Raw genomic sequence first — 20,519 nt, 5'->3', positions numbered from 1 at the left:
GAAAAAAATCTTCCAAGCAAATGGTCACAAGAAGCAAGCTGGTGTAGCCATTTTAATAGCTAACAAAATAGACTTTCAACCAAAATTAATCAAAAGGGATGAGGAAGGACACTTCATACTCATCAAAGGTAAAGTCAACCAAGATGACATCACAATTCTGAACATCCATGCTCCCAATACAAGGGCACCCACATTTGTAAAAGATCTATTAATGAAGCTTAAACCACACATCGATCCCCACACAATAATAGTGGGAGACTTCAACACCCCACTCTCACTGAAGGATAGGTCATTGAAACAGAAACTAAGCTGAGAAATAACATCATTAACCAATGCCATGAATCAAATGGATCTAACAGATATCTACAGAACTTTTCACCCAAACAAGAAGGAATATACCTTCTTCTCTGCACCCCATGGAACCTTCTCCAAAATTGATCACATAGTAGGTCACAAAGCAAGCCTCAACAGATACAAGAGGATTGAAATAATATCTTGTATCCTATCAGATCACCATAGTCTCAGGCTGCACTTCAACAACAGAAATAAGAAAAAGCCTACACATACATGGAAACTAAACAACTCCCAGCACCTTAAAAGGTGTCCCACAACTGCCAGTAATTCCAGTCCCAGAGGATCCAATGCCCTCTTCTGGACTGTGTGGGCACTGCACAGATAAAGTGCATAGAAAACATACAGGCAAACTCATATACATAAAATAAAAATAAATCATCTTAAAAATAAATAAATAAATAAAGGATCTCTCTCTACTGTCTCTGGATGACCTGAAACTTGCTCATAGACCAGATTGGCCTTGGACTTACAGAGCTCTGCCTGTCTCTGTGTCCAAGTGCTGGGTTAAAGGTGTGTACCATCATGCTCAACATAAAAATATTTAAAAAGTAAAAAAAACTACTATGTAGTAAAAGAGAATGCATTTACCAAGCTTGTAGAAGCACAAGAAGAAAAGGTAAGGCTCTTTCTAGACCACATTTTATTATTCAAACAGGGCCAGTGGTGATCACAAGTCCCAGGAAACATAAGGGACAGATGTCAGTGGGAAAGGTGTCCTAGAGTGCTGCAGAACTGGACAAGGACAAGACCACAGAATTTTCCTATATGCTGCAGAATTGACATGGCTTAAAACTAGTAAGATGTGGGATTGAAACCTCATCTACTTACTTAATTAATAATGAGCTTGATAAGGGAGACTATAAGCATTAACTACGTCACCTCCTCCACTCTTTATAACAACCTTATGTGGTGTGGGGTGTGATGAGGAGTACAAAGAATAAGCCACAAACTGCATCAAGTCCCAAGTAGTGTCCTGGGCTAGCAATTCAGTCCCCAAGGCCACCAGACTCACCCTCTGAAGCTTAATGCTGCAGATCAGCAGGATGAAAAGTGACTAGTCCAGAGCCCAGAACAGAATGTTTCTGTCCTCCCTTCCTCTAGGGAGTAGCCAGGAGCCTACGGTAATTACAAGAAGCTATGTCTGGTCATATGAGATGGTGTCATTAATTCATAAATAAAGAAGAATCTTTTAAATCCAGATTACAATAACAATATGCATGAATATGCAGTAAGAGACATTAATTGACAGTGAATTTTCCTATTTGATTATAAATTCAAGAGGATATGATATCCATACGGCATATAGTCCTGTAAGAACCATCCTTAAAGTCTGAACATTTCCCAATGCCAACACACACTGAGACCAAGCTGAGGCTGCCTCTATCCCACCTATGACCAAAATGCTCACTGCAAGTATAAACTAAAAGGGGCTCTGAACTCTTAGCCTTCCCAGGACAGTCCTAGCTAGCTATCACCCCCTCAAGAGGAAAAGCCTGATATTAGCAGTTCTGAGTCTTCTCTGAACGCCAGTAGCACTGTACATCTGAACCAGATGTTCTGGCATCCTCTCTGCATCCCACGCAGACATGTGAGAGGCAAGTCAATAACCTGAGACAGTATTGCAAAGGACTGTTAGAAAAGAGCCATCAGCGAGGAAAATAACAATGAGAATGTTATGATACTTAAAGGGAACAAAACAGATAGAAAAATGGGCATTTTTAAAAGCAGTGATACTGCAGAAGACAAAAACTGTTTCCAGCAGCTTAGAGAAAAAAGTCCCACATCACCTAGGAACACACCCCCTCTTGGAGAAGGGAGAAATCCACCACAAGTGAGAGACGCACCACATTATTTAATTCTCTATTGTTCAATTTCATTTGTAAAATGAAGAAAACAACAGGACCTGTACCTCAAGGGCTGAAATGAAGATTAAAAGAATTACTACACGTAACCCACTCAGGACAGGACCCAGCGCCTAGAAAAATATTACTGAGGCCAACTGAGAACACCACCATCAGTGTCATTGCACTGTCCTCAGCACCTCCAGGGAGACAGTTCGCTCTGTCTGCATGCACGGGCTCAGCTATCCCAACCGTGAAGGAGCGGCCCACACTGTCCTCGGCGCCTCCTGGGAAGCCAGCTCCCCTCCAGCGCTCAGGACACACCTGCCTACACTCACTCTTACTCTGTAAGCCACTCGTTCTCTAAACAACAGTTTTTCCAGTCAATAACTTAAAACTTTCCTTTTCCAACCAAATGTAACACAAATACCTGTAGCCAAATCATTCTCAGGATTTGTCAATGAAAAAATTTTATTTATCAATAACACAGCGTGTGCCAACGCAAAAGAGAAATGGGATGTTCTTATTTCATGGTTCAATAACTCTAAAGTCCTTGCCCAAGTGGCCTGTGTCTTTTAATTGCGACTGTGTTAGTTCATCAATCAGCAAAGCTGGTAACGTTTCTTTCTTATTTCATGTAGTTTTATAACAACAGTCAATACTAAATGAAAATGACAACAACTAAAAGTCAAATTAATGTTCATTCTCTGGAGAAAATGGGTTCAAAACAAGATTTGGGCACAAGGTATCTGCTGTGGAAGTTCCCCTACAACACATCTATGAAATGAGACTTTTTCATTGGCTGTTTATTCACTCTTTAATGACTAATCTAAGAACCTAGACAGTCATCCAAGTACAAAACAAAGTCAGCGCGCTGTAACAAAGACTCTACTAACCTGAAAGACAAGGGCCAGAGTCTTGCTATTAACCAATCATGCTAGTAGGTAAGTCTCGTCATCACTTTGAACTCTAGTTTCCCTACCTGCAAATGCAGAAGTTGAGTTAAACTAGCTCCAGTTTCCCTCCCTGGTCCAAACCTTAAGGTTCTATAATCTACTGGTTTATACAAATTTCTCAAGTTCAGGTTCTTATTTCTGTAATAAAGTGGACTCTGCTGTTCCCCAGTTCCCTCGCTAGATGGTGCTATGAGCACAGCTATTTCAGGTCACTTGTTGTAGTCCTTAGCAGCTCTACAGCTGGACAGTCCCTCCCAGTGAGGGCTCCCAAACCACTCTAGTGTATTTATCATCCTTAGTCCCCCACCCACTAAACGAGATACCACATCCACATGTCCCCAGCCTCTGTAATAATCAAAAGCAATCATACATAATGCCCTCTAAGGAGCCTGCCCCCAGTTTAGAAGCATTAAAAGAAAATTAGCTTTCCTTTTTTAGATTTCAGTAAGGATACTCAAAAATGAATATAGATGGTTCGGTTGTTTGTGAAATTAAAAAATAAAAGTCATTTCTACAAATGACTGCAAAGTGTCAAATTTTCCTTACAATGGCAAGTGAATATACATACATATCAACAAAATCAAACAGTCAATATCTTTTGCCTAACTGATTTGAGCCATTCATTCTATGCTCAGTTCACAGCAGACTTAACAAGTTAATCACTAATTCTAAATTAATAATTCTGATAATTTTTATAATGATAACTCAAAGCTCTCCAAAATAAAATTTAAACTATAAAAACATAAGCATGTCAAATTGACATCTTCACAGTCAATAGTGGAGCAGACACAGAAAGGATCTTAAGGAGAGAAAGCTTCTGGTTTGAACAGATCCCTCATTAGTGACTTCATTTTAGTGACTTTCCTATATTCTATTTGCTCCTTGGCCTCAAATGCTCATGAATCCACCCGGGCAACGCATGAGCCACAGACACGCCTCTCCATCAGTTCCTATTACCACACTCACAAGTCCTGCACAGAACTGTGATGGCAACTTACAGCAGACCAGGCCGACTACACAAAGTTTGTGTATGTGTGCCCTGGTCAGCACTTTTGCTCTTTTATACACGTGACAAAGGAAGCTAAGCTATAATCACAGGGAAGTGGAATCACAACCTGGCAATGTGATGGGAATTGCAGAGCAGGGTTGGGGAGTTAGCTCAACTGTAGAGACTTGTCTCACGAACATGAAGCATTAGATTCAATCTCCAGTGCTTCACACACATACACAAAACACCTGGTCAATGAATGTACACGGTTCAGGGTGCAAGGGGCATGGTACAGGGTGCAGAGTACACAGTACAGTGTACAGAGTGCAGGGTGCAGGACACATGGTACAGGGTGCAGAGTACAGGATACAGGACACACAGTGCAGGGTACAGGGCACATGGTACAGGGTGCAGAGTACAGGATACAGGACACACAGTGCAGGGTGCAGGACACATAGTACAGGGTGCAGAGTACAGGATACAGGACACACAGTGCAGGGTACAGGGCACATGGTACAGGGTGCAGAGTACAGGATACAGGACGCACAGTGAAGGGTACAGGGTACAAGATACGGGATACAGGGTACAAGTCACATATAGGAATCAAGCCCAGGACACCAAGAGCAACAATGTAAGTAGGAGCATCATTATCCTCTTTTCTGACAGAAACCATAGAGGTTAGGGAGGGAGGGTGGGACAAGGAGGACACAAGGGAGTGGGCTACAACTGGGATGTAAAGTGAATAAATTAAGAATAAAAAAGTGTAAATAGAGAAAAAGAGAAAAGAAAACCTAGAGGTTAAGTGACCTGCCTGTGTCACGCGTAGGAAATCAGAGTTGCGCAATCTCTGTGACACCCTAAGTCTCCATCCCTAGCTCAGGGTGTGGTCCTGAAGACCACTAACAAAGTTCCTGTCTACCTTTCCCATCCCAGCTTGCCAGGGATGCTTCTGAACTCTGTCTGTATTTTATCCACAGAGAGACTCCAATTCCCAGAATGGGCCTTGTTTTCCTTACCTTTGAACATCCAATTTTCTGTACCAAATCTCCCCCGAGACCTCCGTCAGCACCACACCAGGATAATTACTACCTGTGCCATAAAGCTCTGGGGTTTTTTATTAATTTTTTTATTCTTTACAAATACATTTATATTATTACACATATATAAAATAAGCTACCTACAGCAAGAAGTACCATTTTCAATAGGAGTTGGTTATAAATTATTATTGTTCTTATTTAGAGAAAAAACAAAGTTGGACTCAGAGATGTCTCTCTTTTCCTTTATCTTCCATTCTTAGGTTTGGAGATAGAAAAGAAAGAAGGGAGAATATAGAAATATATAGGGATAGGACAAAAAGTAGATTAGTGAATCTACTCCTTAACTTAATGTCTTAATTGCCACTCACAAAGCTCTGTTTTAAATTCTTTCTCTTTCTCAGTCCTTTTCCTGAGCTGCCGTGTAAGCACGGATACAAGTTCTTCCATTCTGCTGCACCCTTCCATGGGATGAACCAGCCTCTATGTCTCTACTACGATGCTCCAATGTTTGTTTAAACTATTAACGTGCTCTATCTGTGTCCCACTAACATTCTGACTTCCGATCACCTGGCAGATAGAAAGCAAATACATGCAGCAAATACATGTAATAGACAGGGGTTACCATCTGGGTCTGGATCAGACTACTGTAATGTCAAAAGAAAAGAATCCATCAGAATTAGAGGCCTCACAGCCCAGATACTGAGCAGAAGCCTGGAGGCCATCACTAACTCACCAGGCCTGCTTTGTTTGTGTAGCTGGGTGGAGAGTGGATGGAGAGGGACCGTGAACGCACTCAGGAAAGCCATAATGAAGCTGCAGCAGATGTTCAGTACGGTAAAAGATGTAATGATAGAGAGAGGAACACACTGGGATATAGTTATACATGGGACTGCCATGACTTGGAGGAAGATCGGGTGTAAATCTTAAATGAGTTAGACCGATGACAGAATGCAGCATTTGAAGCAGGAACTGATTACAGGATGGGACACTTGTTAGGGGAAACGTAAATCAGAAGTAGGTAAACCTCAGCATTGGTGCTCTAGGGACCTGAATTGTATTGACTGCATGAGAAAAGTCCATATACCATCACCCAGGTGTGGAAAGCTGCTATTGCAGAAAAGTAAAACTAAGCATCGTGTTCAAGATCACACAGCTAACCAGCAAAGCAGAGTCCCAGATGTGGGTGGTCTAGGTCAGCAGCCATGCTAACATTAGCACTCTACTCAGTGTCGGTGGCAGTTGATTCCTCCACACCACCAGTAGATAAAAGGCTGATACTAAACACAGGCAGGTAACTACAGTATAAAGTCCAGACTGTGGTCCAGATGTGTGTGTGCGTGTGTGTGCGTGTGTGTGTGTGTGTGTGTGTGTGTGTGTGTGTGTGTGTGTGTGTGTGTGTGTGTGAGAGAGAGAGAGAGAGAGAGAGAGAGAGAGAGAGAGAGAGAGAGAAGGAGAGAGAGAGAGAGAGAGAGAGAGAGAGAGAGAGAGAGAGAGAGAGAGAGAGAGAGAGGAGGAGGAGAGAAGAGAGAGAGAGAGAGAGAGAACACTTGGTCCCCAGCTGGTGGCGCTGTTTGGGAAGGTTATGAAATATTTAGGAAGCAGAGTCTCACAGAAAGAAGGAAGTCATTAGTGTGGGCACTGGGGTTTTATAGCTTGGCCTCACTTCCGGTCCACTCTCTGCTTCCTGCCTAGGGACACAGTATGATCAACTGCCTCATGTTCCTACTTCCATCCTGGATTGTATCCACCATGATTGTATGCCCTTGAATCCTAAGCCAGAAGCCAACAAGGGCATCTTCTCTCTTAGACGACTTCCTGCCCAGTACCTGGTCACAGCAGCAAGGGAAGTGACCACTGTAGCTCCTAACAGAACAAATGTCTCCATAATGAGCAGGAAGAAAACAAATCTCGGTCGCATTCCTGACTGAATCACAACTTTTATCATAGTATCTTTAACAAAGAAGCCAGCATAGCCCGCGTGGGCTTCAGGGCCCTCACTTGCCAAGAGGAGCCGATGATGAGAGCAGTAGCCACTTCATACAGTAAGAAGAGCAGGCCCGCCCCGGGGCACTGAGCACAGCACTGGCAGAGCCAGAGGTGTTATTATCTACAGGGATGCTTTCCCAGAACAAAGGCAGTGTAAACACTGTGTTTGGAGCTTTCACACTGCTTCTCTTTTTGACAGGAAATAAGTACTTGTGCTCTAGAGATGGCATATTTCATCCTAAGTGTTTCATAACAAAGACAGATTTAACATCTGTAACAACATTCCTTTGTGCTTGACATAAACAGACCATATTATCACAACTGGAAGTCGCACACTGCACAACACATTTAGTGTGTTTTGGAAAAAGCAACCATGAAAAAGAACGGAACTAAGGAAAGGAGGAGGAAGGAAAATACAGAAGGGAGGGAGGGAGGGAAAACCTCACGGAGTTTAAGGATACATGACTACTGTGTGCTTTCCAAAATTACTTACAATATTAATAATGCCTAGAAATGATCCAAATATTTATTAATTGTAAATAACTGAACTTATCATTATGACAGCTTTCAGGAGCTTTCTCTTCTGGTAGTTTATGACAAGCTAGGGTTCCTGACAAAAACAATTAGAAAAATATATCAAAAATAAACAGAATACTTGGTCAGAGAGTGGGAGAGTCACCATGCCAGCCCAAGACAGATGCCAAAACCCTGAGAGGAGGAAAATTCGCTGAAGCAGTCTGACCACAGAGCTTCTTCCCATCAGGACCGTGCATCTGAGGCAGCACAGCTGGATCAGGCAGGAACCCAGGAGGAAGACGGAGCTAAGGAAGCATGTGGCTGTCCTGTGGGGCTAAAACCAAACTTTACACTTGTTAAGGCAGCCAAGTTTGAGAAGTTTAGTGTTAGTCAAGAATATTCCAACTTTTGCACATGGGGACAAGAGAGACAGTAAAAATAGAGCAAAGGTGGGTTTGGGTGGGGGGGGGGGGGGGGGGGCGGAAGACAAGCATTAAATCTAGAGACCTGGAAACTGGCTCAATGGCTGGTAACTTTGCCCTTTGTTATTGCTGATTAGGAACTTAGCAGTGATGAGCATCTGTGCATCCTGCATCATGGTACCCAAGCCCCTTACTGTAGAAGCTTATAGAGAAAGTAATAGTGCGATAACTTTTTAAAAGGGGTTACTTAGTGTCTACTCTACATACTGTTTGTATGTAACTCGTAAGAGTGAAGACCGAGGTTTAAAAATAGACAAGGATTCACAGAGTCAAGCACAGCACTGGTTCACCATAACATCTGCACATTCTTAAAGAAAGTTTAAGAAATTATAGTCCCAAAACCAAGTAGCAGCTTGGTGCTGTGAGCACTGACGGTGAAGCTTAGGGCTGCTGTTCCTGAGAATAGGTCTAGCGGAGAACTGCACCACACGTGATCCCTCGGGAGGCCTATCCCAGACAGCAGCACTCTGCTGGATGAAGGGACCCCTGGCAAACATGGGGAGTTGACTGAGTTTAATGCAAAATAGATATAGATGGCAATAAGATTGGTGAACTACAGCAGAAAGCATTTATGCTCACAAACATGGAAACTATAAACCAAAAAGGTAATGAAACAGATATGACACTCTAAGATAAATAATTTATGTATATTTCTAGTCCCAGAAGAGAGGAAGAATGGAGCACAAGCTTTTGTAAAGAGAACTTTTATTTGCCCGTTTCAGTTGTTGCTTCAGAGAATTACTGCCTCCATCTGCTAATGTAGGTCTAGTCCTAGAAGCTTCTAGCCTCTGTACAATCTATCCCAGGCCTAGAGCGTTTTCAGCTTCTGAGACTTACTGCTTAATAAGCTCACCCTTTCTTGCTCTTACAGAGCTCTGGGCTGGCTGCTTCAACTCAGCTGTTCTGGCTCAAATTCCTCTCCCAGCTGACTTATTCAATCTTGCTTTTCTCTCAGCATATGAATTGCTCTGCTTGGCCCCAAGCTAACTCCAGCAATCTGCTCTAATCTCCTGGCTCCTTCTCATTCTCTGGTTCATCTGGTCTTCCCCTGAGTTCTCCCTATTACTGTTCCAGTAAAGCTGCCCCCTCTCTCTCTGCATTGCTCTATAAGCAGCTTCCCTCTCCTCACTCCTCTTGTGAGAGTTGGGTGTATCCCATTCTGTCAAGTCTTTCTCTAATTCATCATTTTTCCCTCTGATTTCACCTCTCAATTAGACACCACTTTCAAACATGGATGCTTACTTCTACAAACTAACTTTCCCTTCATTGTTTGGGATTAAAGGCATGTACCACCACACCTGGACCTAAGCTTTTCTTTACCTGATACTTGCTCTATACCAGGCTGGTCTTGAACTCAGATCTGCTTAGCTCTGTCTCCTGGATTAAAGGCATGTTTATATTCCAGCTGGATCACACAGACCTAGAAGGTCTTTGGATGTGATCTCTTGCCAGAGCAGCCATGTTCTAAATTAAAATTCCTCTACATGCTTTATGTTAAAAGGTAATCAATGAGAATCTTTCAAGCTGACGAAAAATACCCAGCCACAGTCAGCACAGTAAATACAAAGAAAACACATAGGAAATAGATATGTCACATCAAACAACAGAAAAGACAAAAAGGCAAGTTTGGCAATCATGAATAAAGAAAGTTAAAAACCACAGAAAGACAACAGGATGGCATCTCAAAGGAGACATCTAGCTCAGCAAACACTCAGAGGTCATCATCAACTTCCTGAGAGAAAAACCTGCCAATTTAAAACTGTGTCCAACAAAAATACTCTTCAAAAGTATGTTAGCCTCCAGGAGTGGAAAAAGGAGGTTCTGGTCACACAAAAGCTACAACAGATGACAATTTTAAAATCTTCATTAGAAGTAGCTATTATTTAACAATTATAGGGAACCATAAATGAAATAGAAGCCAACAGAGAATTTAACACTGAAAAACTGTAGAAGAAATGAGATTAACCATTCCTGAAGGTGCCTGCTTCTAGAGCAATAGCTGCCCAGAGTTCACAGATGGAAGAGAGAAAGCAAACAGAGGACAGACATGCTTACTGCCAGAGAACAGGACTGACACACTCTGCCTCAACTCCGGTCAAATCCCTCACTGGCAGCTAGCGTGAAAATGAGAAACAGGAAGCTGGTGAGGGACTGGAGTGGAAGAAAATCAGGCAAATGAGAAACCTACTTTTGAAACAGACTCCTTTATGCGAATGATTTTTCTGAGAAGCCTGATCAGAATCCACCGATCTTTAAGATCTTCCTATGCTCTGGACCAGAGCTAATTTGAAAGCTTGCCTTAGATTTTTTTTCCACATTCCCTACTTCCCCTTTGTGGCCCATCTAAAGCCCTGACTCTGAACAAGTGAGCATAAGGTGCAGTGGCTATACGGAGACAACCTCCCAGAGGCAGTGAGCCTTAGAAGCAATACCCCCAAAGGAAATCTGTTGAAAACAGCATGTCACGGGGCTGCTCAGGGCTGACTGGGGCTTGAGTCAACAGAACCAGAAAAACAACCTACCCTCTTGTGACATTCATGTAAAGGATTAAGACAAAAGTTCCTCCTTCCAGTTGGCCTAGATCAGTCAGCCCTAAGAAGGTAGGCTTGATTTGCTAAAGAGATAATTGGCCATTTACAGAGAAACTAAACTTTCCCTTCCCAGGATTCTTGCCCCCTCATCCAGTGGCAAGCAGGACCACAGCCACATGGCTTTGCAAGTCTGCCCACTATCCCAAATTATTTAAAGAAGCATAATTTATTTTTTTAAAAGAACTTATATGTTATGTAAACATGCTTGTTCAAAGATTTATTTATACAGTATTCTGCCTGCATGTACACCTGCAGGCCAGAAGAGGGTATCAGAGCTCATTATAGATGGATGTGAGCCACCATGCAGTTGTTGGGAATTGAACTCATGACCTTTGGAAGAACAGCCAGAGTTCTTAACCTCTGAGCCATCTCTCCAGCCCTTCTCTTCTTCTTTTTATCTCTTTCCTAAGTATGCTTTTCCTAATACTTTGGGCTTCTCTCTTGTTTGGGCTTCCTTACTCTTTCTCAGAAACAGCCCTCCCCACCCTGTGGCTGCTTGTCCACCATGTCTGGTCTCTGTTCCCAAGGAGACAGCATGGTTTTCCTTCCTCCTCTTCATTTCCCTACTCTGGATCTACAGTTGGGGTTTGGTTTGGTTTGGTTTGGTTTGGTTTGGTTTGGTTTGGTTTGGTTTGGTTTTAAACTCTAATAAAACTGCCCTTGAGCTTCCATTTGAGTCCATCTTTAAATTCTTATATTAATGCAACTTAGAAAAACAAGAGGGGAGCGCAATTTTCTCTCATCTTCTGGTGACCATTAAGGGACCCCAAAATTGCAGTGACAGAAACAGAAAAGTGGCAAAACTAAACATGACCATGGCAAATAATGTTTAAGCCAATTTAAAAGGCTTTTCTAAGTCCCAGCAAAAACAAAAGTCAAATAAATCAATAAGATAGCTGAGTAATAATACATTAAGAATCCAGTGGCTTCAAATTTTAAAAAAGAAGCATTACTAGAGACTAAACCAGCACATGCTTATAATGCCAGTTCTTGGGATGACTGCATTCCATGTGAGTTCTAGGCCAACCAGAGCTACAGAGTAGTAGCATCCTGAATCAAATACATAGATAGATAGATAGATAGATAGATAGATAGATAGATAGATAGATAGATAGGCAGACAAACAGACAGATATAGATAGACAGATGAACTCCAAAATAATCAAATAACTCAAAAGGAGAAAAGAATCCAAAATATATATGTGTCTAAAACAGACTTCAAGTAACATTCAGCAAAAGCTTACAGACAACTCAGCATTTATAGTTAAAATGTTTCAAAGTCTTCTCTGTAAAGGATATCAGAACATTACCCTGAATGATTCAGTAAACCAATTTAGCCTAACATTGGTTTTTAGAAATCTACTCAGTTACTGTAGAATAGGCAGTCACCAAGACAGGCCAAGGGTTTCCTCCAAACCAAGTTTCTATAGTTAGGTTTCTATTGGGAGAACACCAAGACAAAGCAACCTAGGGAGGAACACAGCCCAGCTTACACTCTCAGGTCACAGTCCATCACCAAAGGAAGCTGGGCAGAAACTCAAGGCAGGAGCTGATGCAGAAGCCAGGGAGGACTGCTAGGGCTGCTTACTCACTTGCTTTTCACGGCTTTCTCAGTCAGGACCAGCAATCCATGTTTGGCATTGCCTGCAGTAAGCTGGACCGCCCTACATCACTAAGAGAATACATTACAGACTTTCCTACAAGCCAGTTTTATGCAGGCGTTTTCTCAGTTGAGGCTCCCTCCTCCCAGATGACTCCAGCTTGTGTCAAGCTGACATAAAAGCAGCTGGCACAAAGATTAAGATTTGCAGAGCACCTTCTCTGACTTACAAGAAAATAAACTAGCAATAAACAATGACAAAACATTTACACAATCCCAAAATATCTAGACATTAACTGAATTAAAATAACCTATACATAAAACAAGAAAATTACAAAGGCTATTAGGAAACATTTTTACTTAAATGACGATGACAAAAACACATATCAAAATGTTTCAAGTTCAGGTAAAATAATGAGGAGTGGAAATTTTAGCTTTACTGCTATGTTAAGGAACGAGAAACTCTAAAAGCAACCATCTGAGCTCCCACCTTAGAAAACTACAATAATAAAGCCCAAAATCAAAAAATTAGACTTCACAAAAAACATGAAACTTTTGTTCTTCAAAAGAAACTCATTTAAAAAATTAAAATACGCTACATGTTGAGAGAAAGTACTTGTAACACAGACATACATGCACATATACAAACGTACATCAAAGGATCTGTATCTGGCAAGTCATTAAAAACTACATAAATTCAGGAAGACCACAACCCAGTTTAAGAACAGGCAACATATCTGACCAGACAAGTCACAAAGGAAGACAGAGATGCACAGGAAACGTGTCCTACATCATGATTAGTAAGAAAAGCAAACCAGAGAGCACACTCACCCAAAGGAAAGATTGAAGGGTGAAAGAATGTTCTACTTATAAGAGATACATACAAAGACACAGAGAGATTGAAAACAAGAGAATGCAAAAGACACAACTGTAATGGAAGTTTTGGGTTGTTTGTAAATTCAGTTATGTTATGTAAATATGTTTTTGTTTAATCCCAAGTGTGAGATTTTAGTTTGAGCTTTAGTTTATCCACAGGGGCGTGGTCTTTGCCAGCTGGAGCTAGTTGAATTCTGAGGACTCTAAGGTGCATAAAAATAGAGAGCCTAAAGAGGACACCCTCTAACTAGACAAGTCTCCTAGTAGAGGGAGGGGAACACCAACCCACCCACAAAAACTTCGGCTCAAAATTCACCCTGCCTACAAGATGTGCAGGGATGCAGATAGAACAGAGATTGAGGTAAGAGTCCAACCAATGCCTGGCCCAATCAAGACACACCCCATGGGAAAGAACCAACCCCTGAGATTATTAACAATACTCGCCTATGCATGCAGACAGGAGCCTAGCAGAACTGTCCTCTGAGAGACTCCACCCAGCAGTAGTTCAATACAAATGCTGAGATTCACAGCCAAACATTGGGCGATGCCCAGGGAGCCTTGTGGAAAAGAGGGGGAAAGGAGAAAAGGACTTGAAGGTGGCAGGAGCTTCACAAGAAGACCAACAGAGCCAACTAACCAGGGCCCAGAGGGGCCTGCTGAGACTGACGCACCAACCAAGGACATTGCATGGACTGGACCTAGCCTCCCTACAAGGATGTAGCCAATGGGCAGCTCAGGCTTCAGGTAGGTCCTCTATTAAGGGGAGCAGGAGCGCTCGCTCGTGCTCGTGCGCTCTCTCTCTCTCTCTCTCTCTCTCTCTCTCTCTCTGACATGGACTCACTTTGCCCCTATGGGGACTGCCTTGCCAGAAGAGGACATACTCAGTCCTGATGTGGTTTGATGAGCTGGGGTGGATAGGAAGGGGGACTCCCCTTTTCTGAGGGATAGGGAACAGGGAATGGGGGAGAGGGAAGAAGGGTGGGACTAGGAGGTAAGGATGGATGAGGCTATGACCAGGATGTAAAATACAGACAGACAGACAGACAATGGAGAGAACCTAAAGAGAGAGCAGAGAGCAGCAGTGATTTGGAGGACACTAATGGAGGACTGCCTGCTGCGTTCGCTGCTGTCAACTGAGATTGGCATTGCCCTAAAAGAACCCGATGACCCGACCCAGCCAGCTGAAGTAAAGAGATCTACACCCCATTTTCCTCCTTCTAACCTTCTTTTTCTCCTGCCTGAGGTTGTGGAATTGGAAGAGAGGTAAAGGCATTGAAGAATCCTAAATAAAGTAGGTTTGTGAAAACTCTAAGCCCACACACAACACTCTTGCACCACTCAAAATAAATGTGGTAGGAAAAGGGAGGAGATGAAAACAAAAATAAAGAGAAAGGCAGATATTAAGCAAGAAGCATTATCACAGACAAAGTATATTTTTCTTTAAAATTTTTTAAAACAATATTTTTTAAGATTTATTTTTAAAGATACATCTGTCTGTCTGCCTGTCTGCCTGCCTGCCTCCCTGCCTGTGTGGGCCTGCCTGCCTGCCTGTGTGTACACGTACGCACATAGGTGCAGGTGCCCACAGATTCCAGAAGAGGGTGATTCCCTAAAGCTGAGTTACATTCATAGTGTTTTGGCTATTTGTATTTGGCAGCCTTGAAGAAAACATCTTTCCTATCTTAGTGCATCTAAAATTCTGAATGTAAATCAACATCTATCCTATCTCATCATTATCAATTTAAAACATCTATCTAGACCTAAAAACGTCTTAACCCCTAAACAACTAAGCTTCATTATAAAACTAAACTACCTGGTCTTCAATTCCATCACAGACTTGAAAAGGAATAAAATTAATTGCCTAGTAAACAGGAAGTGCAGGTTAGCTGCTTCCAAAATGGAAAAAAAAAAAAAAAAAGTGACAGAGACAATTTGCTGCCTGAACAGTCACCCAAAACTCTGTAACATTGGAGCATCATCTTCAGCCTTCTGGCTCAATATATCTGACAGACATATTTGTGAGGCAGGAACTATTGAGGACTTGCTTACCCTGTCTTGGCAGAGTTTGGCTGTCGACTCTGCCTGCATCCAAGCTTGCCCATTTTTAGGCAGAATTCTGTCTATGGCAGAAATGAGGCCATTTTGCCCAGTGGCTGCTTTGCCACAATTGACGCCATCTCCATTAGGAGGCTCGTTGATGCTCATCATCTTCTTTGAGGTGGGCTGGGTGTTGCCAGGAGTTAACCTGTCTCATTGTCAATGTATCTTTAAAATAATAAAACATCTTTAAATGCCATATTCTGTAGGTCTCTGAGGTTTTTGAATTCCTTATCTAACTATTTTACCTTATCTATAGAATCATATCTATCTGTTAAACCTAAGATGTATATTGACATATAAATAGACTAGTAATTGACATGACCATGGTTTGATCAATTAACAATTAACTTGTACAATGTACTTATCCTAAACAGCCTATAACAGCACCTTCAAACTATTGGAGGTAAGCCTTGTATTCTGCTTGAGTTGTATGGGTACAATACTTCATATTAGAGTAGAAATATATATAATGTATGTGAATAATAATCTTAAATTTGAATTCTATACCAATGTATCAAAATTAAATTTATTTTGCATCAATATATAAAACTCCATACCAGTGAATTGTGAGTAACAAAGCCTGCAGCCTGATAATTCACTTGATCCTACCTAACACACCAAGCAATACTTTTTCTGTTGTAAATATGTAATATCATTTACAGAGTCAAATCCATTAAGATTCACAGTGAGAAGTTAGAATGATAGTGATGTTTAATAATAGCTACTGGAAACTCAACAAAGGGCCAAACAACATTTTAACTTAATATATAAACTGCATAATTTATGCTCATTTAAAAATGTTCTATTAATAATGATGACTTAGCTCTCACAGGTGGCTAAATTAATAATTGGGTATGAAGGGTCTTGCCCAACAGGGAAACAGCACGAAGCCCATGAGGCCTGAGCACCACTGCTGGAGTGCTCGGAGAGCCAACTGCTGCAGGAGGCGGCCCCGCTTGCTCTCCCCAGCACGTCTCAGTGGTCAGCCGCAGATGCTCGGCCTGGATCACAGCGGCAGCAGGACTGACCTATCCAGGCAGGGAGGCAGCTACCCATGGTCTTGTTTTCTCAAACCCTCTCAGAGAGACAAGGAGCGCAGAACAGAGGCAGCACTGGCCTCCCAAAAGGTACACAGAGTAGTAAGGGCCTAAGGCATATACATAGCCATATGATTTTAATGTTTCAAATTGCATACTTCATATCTATAACCAAGAATTGCATGCACACAAAAAAATTATTTCTAACAAAGATTAAGACTTTTAGTTATATAGTGCCAATTACAGCCTCATGTGGAGAAGAGTTGATGAATATTTTCAGTTATTCATTCCTTTAAGTGATACAACCTTCAAGTATTATAGATTTGTGAAAACTGCATAAAAAGTACGACGCCTTGGGTGAAATCTAAGTAAAGCTAAAGGATCCATTGTGACCATAAAGGTGTAGCCCCAACATGGTGCTTCCCGGAGATGGCAGAGCCACACAGGAAACTGCTTATGTCACTGAGGACATGCCCTTGAAAAGGGACTGTATCGCCCTGATTGTCATTTCTTTCTCTCTTCTCTGCTTCTAGATGTGACCAGTTTCCTTTTATACATGATCCTGCATGTGCCACCCTCTTCTATTCTCCCCAGAACTGAGCCAATGCAGGCATTCAACATGCCCCTGAATCTCCACAACTGTGGGCTAAACAAATCTTTTATCATAACTGAGCTGTGTCCAGCGTTTTGTTAATAGTAATACAAAGATAAGTACTACAAAGGGTTAACACAGAACATGTCTTAATGTTCGGCCTGTGCTTGTGCCAAACATTAAGACAACACACACTTATTGCCAGCTATGTGAAGGACTCTGTGTTGTCAGCTACTGATTGCTTTACCTTTGCAGCAAGCTGTAGTCCAATTTTGTCAGCTTCAGCCTCCAACGTTCTACTGTATGGTCTGTCAAACATGTACTACAAAGAAACAGGACAGATAAACTCCATTAAGCAGATTTATTTCATGATCAAAGGAATCTAAAGATAAACATTAAATTAATTTCATAGAAAAATCTAGTATGAAATATCTATCCTCTAAGGTGTAAACTGTAAATGTAGCCTTTGTTTCTTCCATTATAGTCATACTTTAAACGTGAAATTAGGAAAAATTAGGCATATGCCTTCCCAGAAAGCCGGTATTGCCGTCAGCCTCTTTTAATTTCTATTTATAATCTCCACTGCTGAACAAAGTGCTGCCTAAGTATGCACACTGGTACAAGCTATATGGCCAAGGAACATCCAACTCATATTTCTAAGGGGAAATAATAAAATACAGGTAGGTGTAAGAGAGCCAACGACACTAGCAGAGATCTTCAGTGAGAAAAGTAACCACGGAGATGAGCCTCTTCTATGACGAATTATCCTCATTTCCTTTTCTAAATATTGATTAGTTTGGAAAATAAAATCTTCTTCTGGCTTCAGTTTTTTTAAAAAAAAACAGAAACAGCTATCCTAACTTTAATCTTCCTAATTACTTGTATTTATGAGCATGTTTTCCAATTAACTTCTAATTTGCAGGAAGTACTAAAACTTTGTAGGAGCTGGATCAATAAGCAAGACTTTTGAGACAGGAGCTATTAATCCAGGAAGCAAGTTCTCAAACACAGCAGGCGGCTTGTGATGGATACGAGCAGCCCAGACCTCCAGTCACAGGAGGTGAGCACTGAACATGACTTCCTTCCCACGCAGATACGAGCACGAAGTGCGCAGCAGAGTGTGCCAACCTGACAAAGCACCAACTTCACAGAAGAAGTCACAGGGCAATATGCAAAATGAGGCTGATAACCATAACAAAAGCCTCTATTTGTACCAAGGACGGCATGGGCCAATAACAAACTAGCCACTCCTACTCACTGAGTTCCTGCTTTGTGCCAGGTACTATGCATAATGCTTTTTAAAAGTGGTTGAGTTGGTGTGATTGACTGATTGACTGGTTGACTGACTGGCTGACTGATTGATTGACTGATTTTGACTCTTGGGGACATTTGTAAATATTTGGAGTTATAAAGCCATGATGTTGTTACCTACGTACTCTCAAATTCATGATGAACTCAAGCAAACATCCTGCCTGAGCTTCTCAAGTAGCTAGGACTAGAGTTGTGTGCTGCCATGCCACCTCCCAGAGGCATTTTTAAAATTTTTCCTTTTAGATTTATTTCATGTCATGTGTATAAGCGGTTTTGCTTGCATGTATGCACACCATATGTATGCCTGGTACACATGCAAGCCAAGAGGCCATCTTATCCCCTGCTTACAGATGATTGTGAGCCACCATATGGGTTCTGGGAACCGACCTGAACCTAGGTCCTCTCTGCAAGAGGAACACAGGCAAGAACCACGCACATCGACTGAATAGAGGCTGAACATGCAAGAAACAACCTACAATACCAGGACGCGACCAACAGCAAGAATAACCCAGATCAAAGTATCAGAAGTGGGGCTGGAGACATGGCTCAGTGGTTAAGAGCACTGCCTGCTCTTCCAAAGGACCTGGGTTCAATTCCCAGCACCCACATGGCGGCTCACAACTGTCTGTAACTCCAAGATCTAACACCCCCACACCAACGCACATAAACTAAAATTAAATAAAATATTTTTTTAAAAAATCAGAAGTGTTAACAGAGCGCTGGGGCATCACCCAATCAGCACAGTAAATACGTGCATGGCAAGGAATGAGGGCAATTCCCACCCTATAGCGCAGCACTGCCAGCATTCCTTCCTGCTCTCAAAACACGACCGGCAGGGCCTACAGAGAAAGCATCTCCTGACAATAAAGTCAATTTAGGAGAAAAGAGTCCACACTAAAGGCTTCCATGTTCTCTCTTGTTTAATTACTAAATAGAAAAATTATGCTTAAGAGGTGGGAATCATTTAGTATTTCAAGAGAAAAACAGCTGCACTGCCCTTGTAGTCAGCAACTCTTAAGATTCTATTATTCTAAAAAGCATCTGCTTGTACATAAGAGGAAAATACATCAAGTCCACCAATGGCCCAGCAGGTCAGTGACAGAACAAAGTTCCAAATTAAGGTCCCATACTCTGAACCTAACTGTTCCTTCTTCTTCAATCTGAGAACCACTGATTCGATCAAAATGCAGCCAAATGATACACCAACACTCAGCAGATGACTCCCCCAATTGCGGGAGCCATTTCCCCCAGATGGTACATGCACGGTGCTCCAACAAATCATTAAATAAGCCAACAAAAGACTGTTGCTAAGTAACCAAACTTCCCAGAACAAGAGGAAATATTTGAAGGAAGATATAAGATAAAATAATTAATCTGATTGAGGTGGTTGTGAGGACCCCAAGACTGATCCTCAGTAAGTAACGTGGGACCTCATCTTAAGGGCTTTATCGCTATCAGCACTACAAGCCTAGTAAAACCGTCCTTCCGGTGTGTCCTAGGCAGTGCTGGGTTAGCTGAGCATTAGCAACAGTGGAGAATGGCATGACGCTTCCTGGAAGAGCTCTCTGTGGAAACATCAGTTAGGAAATCACTCCCAGAGATAAAAGAAGGACCAATGACTAGGTTTTCTCTCTGTAATATCAACAAACTATGAATTTTTTACAAAAATTATTAGCCCAAAGCCCTTTCAATCAATCCTTATAAATCACTGGGCAGATTAATATCCCTTAATTAAATACTATAGAAGAAAAACAGACACTAAAATTCAGTCCTGTAGTTCAATGTAGGCTTTAAAACGGTTTTCATACACGCTGCTTTACATGAACACTGTTGCATGTTCACCACAGGCCATCTCAGACTTACCTCCTGCAATTTTGACTGTATCCACTGGCCCAGGACTGCCAAGCTATCTCGTGGACAAACAGCCCAAATCATTGTGAGAAAAATCATACCGAGGAAATCCAGCAAGTGGACCATGCTAGCCTTTTCTGCCTGAGAATGATCAAAATAAGGAAAAACAATTAGTAAATGGAAATATACACATTTATACTTTCCAGTCATTAATAATCATACTTATAAATAACTGTATATTCAACTGGCCAACATGAGTCAAGATCTGATTTTTTTTATTGTTTTGTTATGTTTGTGTTTTGCTCGTGTGCATACACTTGGGGCACGGGCACGCTATAGTACAAGGAGATCAGGGAACAGCTTGTGGGAGTCATTTCCCTCTTTCCATGTGTGGGACCAGAG

At 41.8% G+C, this 20,519-nt stretch overlaps 1 protein-coding gene across 1 annotated transcript in view; it reads right to left on the bottom strand.

Moving 5' to 3' along the window:
- The window catches only part of Oma1 (OMA1 zinc metallopeptidase), a 53,509-nt gene that overhangs the window by 18,785 nt on the left and 14,205 nt on the right, over window positions 1-20,519 (bottom strand). Inside the window, exons 5-7 of the mRNA XM_051171536.1 lie at window positions 20,130-20,258; window positions 17,203-17,277; window positions 15,276-15,491 (exon numbers count right to left, since the gene is read on the bottom strand). Coding sequence (XP_051027493.1) covers window positions 15,483-15,491; window positions 17,203-17,277; window positions 20,130-20,258 — 213 coding nt within the window. The 3' untranslated portion in view covers window positions 15,276-15,482. The remainder of the gene's footprint in view (window positions 1-15,275; window positions 15,492-17,202; window positions 17,278-20,129; window positions 20,259-20,519) is intronic.

This window comes from Acomys russatus, chromosome 29 (genome assembly GCF_903995435.1).
Source record: "Acomys russatus chromosome 29, mAcoRus1.1, whole genome shotgun sequence".
NCBI classification, from domain to species: Eukaryota; Metazoa; Chordata; class Mammalia; order Rodentia; family Muridae; genus Acomys; species Acomys russatus.
This window is presented reverse-complemented; position numbering and strand designations above follow the sequence as displayed.